The sequence below is a fragment of the Cherax quadricarinatus genome, unplaced genomic scaffold (genome assembly GCF_038502225.1).
Source record: "Cherax quadricarinatus isolate ZL_2023a unplaced genomic scaffold, ASM3850222v1 Contig3946, whole genome shotgun sequence".
NCBI lineage: Eukaryota > Metazoa > Arthropoda > Malacostraca > Decapoda > Parastacidae > Cherax > Cherax quadricarinatus.
Window position 1 is genome coordinate 1 of NW_027198972.1, and position 10,000 is coordinate 10,000.

The 10,000-nt window shown below is 42.6% G+C and overlaps 1 protein-coding gene across 1 annotated transcript in view; it reads left to right on the forward strand.

The window, feature by feature from the left end:
* The first annotated feature begins 8,989 nt into the window (after positions 1–8,989).
* The window catches only part of ImpL2 (Ecdysone-inducible gene L2), a 10,296-nt gene continuing 9,285 nt past the window's right edge, over positions 8,990–10,000 (forward strand). The window contains exon 1 of the mRNA XM_070081744.1: positions 8,990–9,070. Coding sequence (XP_069937845.1) covers positions 9,002–9,070 — 69 coding nt within the window. The 5' untranslated portion in view covers positions 8,990–9,001. The remainder of the gene's footprint in view (positions 9,071–10,000) is intronic.

Genomic DNA, 10,000 nt, shown 5'->3' on the forward strand with positions numbered 1-10,000 from the left:
CTCTTGGCCTCCTGCAGTTCTGTGGTGGGTTGTACATTACTGCAATTATCACCTTATGTCCCTCAGACTGGATTGTTCCTACTAAGTAGTCCCTTTCGCCCGTGCCATCCATTCCTTCCATTTTCTCAAAACCCCACTGGTTTTTAATGAGCAGTGCAACTCCTCCTCCTCCTCTCCTCCCTCTGTCTTTCCTGAGGATTTGATATCCGGATGGAAAGATTGAATCTGCTATTATTCTGGTGAGTTTTGTTTCTGTGAGTGCTATTATGTCTGGGGATGTCTCTTTGATTCTTTCGTGCCACTCCTCATACTTGTTTGTTATTCCATCTGCATTTGTATACCACACCTTCAACTTCTTTTCTAAGACTGTGGTCTGGGAGGTATATTGGGGTTGGGGAAGTGGGAGACCTGGTGTGATGTAGTTCCCCCCTTCATGACACTGGTATGGAACTATGGGTTGTTGCTGTGGGGGTGGAGTTTGTAATGTAGTGGGTGGGGGCATTGGATGTGGCATGGGTGTTTTGATTTAGAGTGTTTGGTTGCACTGGGGTTGACCTGGTTTGGAGGCTTCTATAGGAAGTTGTGAGGGAGGCTGTATTTGATCTTCTTCCTGGGTCTGGGATCTCCTGTCTGTCTTCTCCATCCCCTCTCTTTCCTCCTTTCGCCTTTGTACCATCTCTCTCAGTTTCTTCCTTTCTTCTTGTGTTCTGTCGCGGTCGAGATACACCTTCCTGTATGCCGTCATGTCCCTTAATCGTGCTTTCTCCTGCAGGATCCTGGTCCGAGTCGCTTCTGCCTTGAAGGTCACTCTCACTGGCCGGGTTCTTTTTTTTACAAACCCCCCTATTCTCCGAAAATTTTCCAGCTGGGTCATGTCGTCTTCTCCTATTGCTTTCATGATGCTTTCAATTGCTTTTTTTTACCCTTGTTTTCTTGCTTCATATGTTTCCCCTTGAACTTCCTGGAGCCCATACACAAAGACTGACCTCACCCTTTCATTCTCCCACTGCATATCCCTGTGTATCCCCTCATTTAATTTGGTTGTGTGTGTGTGTGTGTGTGTGTGTGTGTGTGTGTGTGTGTGTGTGTGTGTGTGTGTGTGTGTGTGTGTGTGTGTGTGTGTGTGTGTGTGTGTGTGTGTGTGTGTGTGTGTGTGTGTGTGTGTGTGTGTCAGTGCTGAGTGTGTGGACAATGGAAGGTTTCTTTGCTGTGTAATTTTTTTACGTTCCTTCCGCCTCTTACTTACTTTCTCTTCTTCCTCCTCTTCCATCTCTTCCTTTCCCATTCTGTCTCCTGTTTCCTCCCGTTAATTCTCTTATATTTCTCTTCCTTCCAGTTCTCTTCTGCTTTACATTCTTATTTTCTCCTCTTTCTTATGTTGTTGTTGTTGTTGTTGTTGTTGTTGTTGTTGTTGTTGTTGTTGTTGTTGTTGTTGTTGTTGTTGTTGTTGTTGTTGTTTTGTTGTTGTTGTTGTTGTTGTTGTTGTTGTTGTTGTTGTTGTTGTTGTTGTTGTTGTTGTTGTTGTTGTTGTTGTTGTTGTTGTTGTTGTTGTTGTTGTTGTTCTTCTTCTTCTTCTTCTTCTTCTTCTTCTTCTTCTTCTTCTTCTTTGCAACCTGAAAATTACCCGAACACAACCTGTTTAAGACCCCGAACACAACTGTTTAATTAAGACCCGAACACAACTGTTTAAGATCCGAACACAGCCCATTTAAGAACCGAACACAACTGTTTATGACCCGAACACAACTGTTTAAGACCTGAACACAACTGTTTAATTAAGACCCAAACACAACTGTTTAAGATCCGAACACAACTGTTTAAGACCTGTTGAAAAATTGAGACACTGAACACAACCTGTTTAAGACCCAAACACAACTGTTTAAGACCTGAACACAACCGCTCAGACACCAGAAGCTGACTAATCAAACCAGCTTTTTTTTCTGGGTCATTGAAGGTCAGGGGGGTCAGGGGGGTCAAGGGGTTGTTAGGGGAGGTAAGGGAAGTGTTGGGAGAGGGGTCAAGGGAGGAAGGAGTCAAAGAGGATGATTGTAAACAGTGGACAGGACAGTCAATCTGTCAGTGGTGAGTGATTTATTCACATGTCGTAAGTGCTATGTGGTGCTATGTGATGTTATGCGGTGATATGTGGTGTTATATGGTGTTATGTGATGCTGTGTGGTGTTATGTGGGCTGTGTGGTGTTATGTGGTGTTATCTGTTGCTATATGTCGTGTTAGGAGGGCTATGTCGTGTTATGTGATGCTATGTAGTGTTAGGTGGGTTATGTGGTGTTATATGGTGCTATGAAGTGTTATGTAGTGCTATGTGGTGTTATGTGATGATATGTGGTGTTATGTGGTGTTTTGTGGTGCTATGTGGTGTTATGTGGTGGTATGTAGTGTTATGTAGGGCGATGTGGTATGTGGTGTTATGTGATGATATGTTGTGTTGTGTGGTGTTTTGTGGTGTTACGTGGTGTTATATGGGCTATGTGGTGTCATGTAGCACTATGTGGCATATGGTCCTATTGGTGGCGCTATATGTGGTACTACTTCTGGTGTTATATGGTACTTTTGGTGGTGTTATGTTGTGCTATGTGATGCTACGTGGTGCTATGTGGTGTTATTTGATGATACATGGTGCTAATGAAGGTGCTATGTGGTGATAATGGAGGTGCTATGTGGTGATATGTTGTGTTATGTGGTGGTGTTATGTATCGTTATTGGCGTTGTGTGGCTTTATGTTTTATTATGGAAATGTCAAGTTGTATGTAGTGCTATATGGTGTTATTGGTGTTAATTAGTGCTATGTGGTCTTGCATGTGGTGTTGTGTAGTGCTATGTGGTGTTACGAAGTGCTAATGGTGGTGTTATGTTGTGTTGTTATGTGGTGGTAGGGTGCTACGTGGTGTTATGTGGAAGGGTTATTGAAGGTGTTATTAGTGGTGCTGTGCAACGTTATGTGGTGTTATATAGTCTAGTGTCGTGTTATGTTGTGTTATATAGTCTAGTGTCGTGTTATGTGGTGTTATATAGTCTAGTGTCGTGTTATGTGGTGCTATAGTGATATTATTTATGTAGTGAATATGATGTAGTGTTATGTAGTGTTGTTTATGACATTATTTATGGTGTTATATTGTGTTAGTGGTGGAATTATGTTGTGTTATTGGTGGAATTATGTTGTGTTATTGGTGGTATTATGTTGTGTTATTGGTGGTGTTATGTTGTGTTATTGGTGGAATTATGTTGTGTTATTGGTGGTATTATGCATTGTTATTGGTGGTGTTATGTTGTGATATCGGTGGTGTTATATTGTGATATTGGTGGTGTTATGTAGTGCCATTGGTGGTGTTATGTTGTGATATTGGTGGTGTTATGTAGTGCTATTGGTGGTGTTATGTTGTGATATTGGTGGTGTTATGTATTGCTATTGGTGGTGTTATGTTGTGATATTGGTGGTGTTATGTAGTGGTATTGGTGGTGTTATGTTGTGATATTGGTGGTGTTATGTATTGCTATTGGTGGTGTTATGTTGTGATATTGGTGGTGTTATGTAGTGGTATTGGTGGTGTTATGCTGTGATATAGGTGGTGTTATGTAGTGCCATTGGTGGTGTTATGTTGTCATATCGGTGGTGTTATGTATTGCTATTGGTGGTGTTATGTTGTAATATTGGTGGTGTTATGTAGTGCTATTGGTGGTGTTATGTTGTGATATCGGTGGTGTTATGTTGTGATATTGGTGGTGTTATGTTGTGATATCGGTGGTGTTATGTTGTGATATTGGTGGTGTTATGTTGTGATATTGGTGGTGTTATGTAGTGCCATTGGTGGTGTTATGTTGTGATATTGGTGGTGTTATGTAGTGCTATTGGTGGTGTTATGATGTAATATTGGTGGTGTTATGTTGTAATATTGGTGGTGTTATGTAGTGCTATTGGTGGTGTTATGTTGTGATATTGGAGGTGTTATGTAGTGCTATTGGTGGTGTTATGTTGTGATATTGGTGGTGTTATGAAGTGCTATTGGTGGTGTTATGTTGTGATATTGGTGGTGTTATGTTGTGATATTGGTGGTGTTATGAAGTGCTATTGGTGGTGTTATGTTGTGATATTGGTGGTGTTATGTAGTGTTATTGTTGGTTTTGCTGGTTTAACTGGTAGTGTTATGTGGTGCTGCTGGTTCCATGTGGCCATGTGGTGTTATAGTGATATGTTATATGTTATGTGATGATGTTACAGTGTTGCGTTATGTGGTGTAATGTTTTGTGTTATACGGTGGTGTTATAGCGATGGTGTTATGTTATCCTGTTATGTGTTACATTGTCGTGTTATGTGGTCGTGTTATGTGATGGTATTATACTGTGCTATGTGATGGCATTAGATTGTGTTATGTGATGGTGTTATGTTGTGTTATGTTGTCGTGCATATGGTGTTATGTGTTCTAATATCCAGGTGAACTTTTCATGTGGAACTTTGTGTTAATAATTTTGGAACTTAATGTAAATTGGGGTAAAGTTCCAAAAGTTGGAGAAAATTGGAGAAAACTGATGCACTTTTTTGTAAACTCGCGTAAATTAAAGTATACCTGGAGTTTACCTGGAGAGAGTTCCGGGGGTCAACGCCCCCGCGGCCCGGTCTGTGACCAGGCCTCCTTAGGTCAGTGTCCCAGGATGCGACCCACACCAGTCGACTAACACCCAGGTACCCATTTTACTGATGGGGAACACAGACAACAGGTGGAAAGAAACACGTCCAATGTTTCTACTCTGGCTGGGAATCGAACCCCCGCCCTCACCGTGTGAAGCGAGAGCGTTAACCACCAGGCCACCAGGGATGTCTTAATGTAAATTGGTGTACAATGATATAAATTGATATAAATTGATGTAAACTGGCGTAACAGTCTACTGTAGCTAGCCAGAGTGATAGTCTACTGTATATAGCCAGTGATAGTCTACTGTAGCTAGCCAGAGTGATAGTCTACTGTATATAGCCAGTGATAGTCTACTGTATATAGCTAGTGATAGTCTACTGTATATAGCCAGTGATAGTCTACTGTATATAGCCAGTGATAGTCTACTGTATATAGCCAGTGATAGTCTACTGTATATAGCTAGTGATAGTCTACTGTATATAGCCAGTGATAGTCTACTGTATATAGCCAGTGATAGTCTACTGTATAAAGCCAGAGTGATAGTCTACTGTATAAAGCCAGAGTGATAGTCTACAGTAACAGAGTGGCGTAACAGTCTACTGTAGCTAGCCAGAGTGATAGTCTACTGTATATAGCCAGTGATAGTCTACTGTATATAGCCAGTGATAGTCTACTGTATATAGCCAGTGATAGTCTACTGTATAAAGCCAGAGTGATAGTCTACTGTATATAGCCAGTGATAGTCTACTGTAGCTAGCCAGAGTGATAGTCTACTGTATATAGCCAGAGTGATAGTCTACTGTATATAGCCAGAGTAATAGTCTACTGTATATAGCCAGAGTGATAGTCTACAGTAGCTAGCCAGAGTGATAGTCTACTGTATATAGCCAGAGTGATAGTCTACTGTATATAGCCAGAGTGATAGTCTACTGTATATAGCCAGAGTGATAGTCTACTGTATATAGCCAGTGATAGTCTACTGTAGCTAGCCAGAGTGATAGTCTACTGTATATAGCCAGAGTGATAGTCTACTCTATATAGCCGGAGTGATAGTCTACTGTATATAGCCAGAGTGATAGTCTACTCTATATAGCCAGAGTGATAGTCTACTGTATATAGCCAGAGTGATAGTCTACTGTATATAGCCAGAGTGATAGTCTACTCTATATAGCCAGAGTGATAGTCTACTGTATATAGCCGGAGTGATAGTTTACTGTATAAAGCCAGACTGATAGTCTACTCTACATAGCCAGAGTGATAGTCTACTGTATAAAGCCAGACTGATAGTCTACTGTGTATAGCCAGAGTGATAGTCTACTGAATCTAGCCAGATTGATAGTCTACTGTATAAAGCCAGATTGATAGTCTACTGTGTATAGCCAGAGTGATAGTCTACTGTATAAAGCCAGAGTGACAGACTACTGTATATAGCCAGAGTGATAGTCTACAGTAGCTAGCCAGAGAGATAGTCAGCTGTATCTAGCCAGAGTGATAGTCTACTCTATATAGCCAGAGTGATAGTCTACTGTATATAGCCAGAGTGATAGTCTACTGTATATAGCCAGAGTGATAGTCTACTGTATATAGCCAGAGTGATAGTCTTCTGTATATAGCCAGAGTAATAGTCTACTGTATATAGCCAGAGTGAAAGTCTACTCTATATAGCCAGAGCGATAGTCTACTCTATATAGCCAGAGTGATAGTCTACTCTATATATACAGAGTGATAGTCTACTCTATATAGCCGGAGTGATAGTCTACTGTATATAGCCAGAGTGATAGTCTACACTATATAGCCAGAGTGATAGTCTACTCTATGTAGACAGAGTGATAGTCTACTCTGTATAGCCGTAGTGATAGTCTACTCTATATAGCCAGAGTGATAGTCTACTCTATATAGCCAGTGATAGTCTACTGTATATAGCCAGAGTGATAGTCTACTGCATATAGCCAGAGTGATAGTCTACTGTATATAGCCAGAGTGATAGTCTACAGTAGCTAGCCAGAGTGACTCACGAAATCGTAATGACACGATTGCAAACAAACCATACCACGGACGGGACTTGAACCCGAGGTCAGAGAGTCTCAAAACTCCAGACCGTCGCGTTAGCCAATGGACCAGCTAGCCACAATAAGATTCGTCCAACTAGGTATATTTCTACACCATAGGAAAGTTAGCACAGGCACCACTGTGACCACAAATGAAAGTTTTTTACAGACGAATCTTCAGCTAGCGTTGCCGTGACGAACTCTAGCTCAAGTCCCCTCACTGCCGTCAACATGACACACGAAATCGTAATGACACGATTGCAAACCTTCCTATGGTGTAGAAATATACCTAGTTCGACGAATCTTATTGTGGCTAGCTGGTCCAGTGGCTAACGCGACGGTCTGGAGTTTTGAGACTCTCTGACCGCGGGTTCAAGTCCCGCCCGTGGTATGGCTAGCCAGAGTGATAGTCAACTGTATCTACCCAGAGTGATAGTCTACTCTATATAGCCAGAGTGATTGTCTACTTTTTACAACCAGAGTGAAAGTCTACTCTATATAGCCAGAGTGATAGTCTACTCTATATAGCCAGAGTGATAGTCTACTCTATATAGCCAGAGTGAAAGTCTACTCTATATAGCCAGAGTGATAGTCTACTCTATATAGCCAGAGTGATAGTCTACTCTATATAGCCAGAGTGATAGTCTACTCTATATAGCCAGACTGAAAGTCTACTCTATATAGCCAGAGTGACAGTCTACTCTATATAGCCAGAGTGATAGTCTACAGTAGCTAGCCAGAGTGATAATCTACAGTAGCTAGCCAGTGATAGTCTACAGTAGCTAGCCAGAGTGATAGTCTACAGTAGCTAGCCAGAGTGATAGTCTACAGTAGCTAGCCAGAGTGATAATCTACAGTAGCTAGCCAGAGTGATAATCTACAGTAGCTAGCCAGAGTGATAATCTACAGTAGCTAGCCAGAGTGATAATCTACAGTAGCTAGCCCCTGTGATAATCTACAGTAGCTAACCAGAGTGATAATCTACAGTAACTAGCCCCTGTGATAATCTACAGTAGCTAGCCCCTGTGATAATTTACAGTAGCTAGCCCCTGTGATAATCTACAGTAGCTAGCCAGAGTGATAATCTACAGTAGCTAGCCAGAGTGATAATCTACAGTAGCTAGCCAGAGTGATAGTCTACAGTAGCTAGCCAGAGTGATAATCTACAGTAGCTAGCCAGAGTGACAGTCTACTGTGTCTAGCCAGAGTGACAGTCTACTGTATCTAGCCAGAGTGATAGTCTACTGTATCTAGCCAGAGTCTTGCTTGGTCACCTAGAGTTGCTAAGGACCTTCACCTGCTGAGTGAGGAAGGACGCGATGCAAGGTGACTTGAGACGCCAATGCTGACTCCGTCGACTAGGAGACAGTAACAGTGTAGGAAAGCCGAAGAAATGGAGAAAGAGGTAGATAGATAGATAGATAGATAGATAGATAGATAGATAGATAGATAGATAGATAGATAGATAGAGAGAGAGAGAGAGAGAGAGAGAGAGAGAGAGAGAGAGAGAGAGAGAGAGAGAGATAGGGAGAGAGAGAGAGAGAGAGAGAGAGAGAGAGAGAGAGAGAGAGAGAGAGAGAGAGAGAGAGAGAGAGAGAGAGAGAGAGAGAGAGAGAGAGAGAGAGAGAGAGAGAGAGAGTGAGAGAGATGATGAAGGAAAGGGAAATAAAGAGGAGGTGAGGAATAAATGATAATTAAGATAGCATATAATTGGGATTCAGGTCTGGGAAAATCGTCTATGGCACCTCACATTCTTGTGGTAACTCACGTATTTGTGGCAACACACATTCTTGTGGCACCTTACATATTTGTGGCACCTCACATACTTGTGGCACCTCACATATTTGTGGCAACTCACATACTTGTGGCACTTCACCTACTTGTGGCAACTCACATACCCATGGCAACTCACATACCCATGGCAACTCACATACCCATGGCAACTCACATACCCATGGCAACTCACATACCCATGGCAACTCACATACCCATGGCAACTCACATACCCATGGCAACTCACATACCTATGGCAACTCACATACATATGACAACTAGCATACCTATGGCAATGCACATGCGGCAACTCTCATACCTATGGCGAGTCAGATTTTTTTCAGATTTATGTGTCTGTTACCAGTTCGTAATTCTGTTCACGATTCCAATTCCTTCACATGCTCATGATTATGACGTTTTCACACAGTCGCTGGTACACTGGTATGGGAGAAGGCTGATGCCCTGGAGCTGGAGTCAAACATGTGGAAGCAGCAACTAAGGTTATTTTTTGTTTCTTACAGGTGTACGTAATGATGAGGACTTATATTCTGTTGGGTTACGTGCTGGTTACCATCCCCAGCATTCCTGCCACTCCCGTGGTGAGTCTGTGTGTGTGTGTGTGTGTGTGTGTGTGTGTGTGTGTGTGTGTGTGTGTGTGTGTGTGTGTGTGTGTGTGTGTGTGTGTGTGTGTGTGGTGTGTGTGTACTCACCTAATTGTGGTTGCAGGGGTAGAGACTCAGCTCCTGGCCCCGCCTCTTCACTGATCGCTACTAGATCCTCTCTCTCTCTGCTTCCTGAGCTTTGTCATACCTCGTCTTAAAACTATGCATGGTTCCTGCCTCCACTACATCACTTATTAGGCTTTTCCACTTCCTGACGACTCTATGACTGAAGAAATACTTCCTAACATTCCTCTGACTCGTCTGAGTCTTCAGCTTCCAATTGTGACCCCTTGTTTCTGTGTCCCCTCTCTGGAACAACCTGTCTCTGTCCACCTTATCTATTCCATGCAGTATTTTGTATGTCGTTATCATGTCTTTCCTGACCCTGCTGTCCTCCAGTGTCGTCAGTCCGATTTCCCTCAACCTTTCTTCATAGGACATACCCCTGAGCTCCGGAACTAGCCTTGTTGCAAACCTTTGCACTTTCTCTAATTTCTTGATGTGCTTGACCAGGTGTGGGTTCCAAACTGGTGCTGCATACTCCAGTATGGGCCTGATGTACACAGTATACAATGTCTTGAACGATTCCTTACTAAGGTATCGGAACGCTATTCTCAGGTTTGTCAGGCACCCATATGCTGCAGCAGTTATCTGGTTGATGTTTGCTTCCGGAGACATGCTCGGTGTTATAGTCACCCCAAGATCTTTCTCCTCGAGCGAGGTTTGCAGCCTTTGGCAACCTAGCCTATATTCTGTCTGCGGTCTTCTTTGCCCTTTTCCGATCTTCATGACTTTGCATTTGGCCGGGTTGAATTCAAGAAGCCAGTTGCTGGACCACGTGTCCAGCCTGTCCAGGTCTCTTTGAAG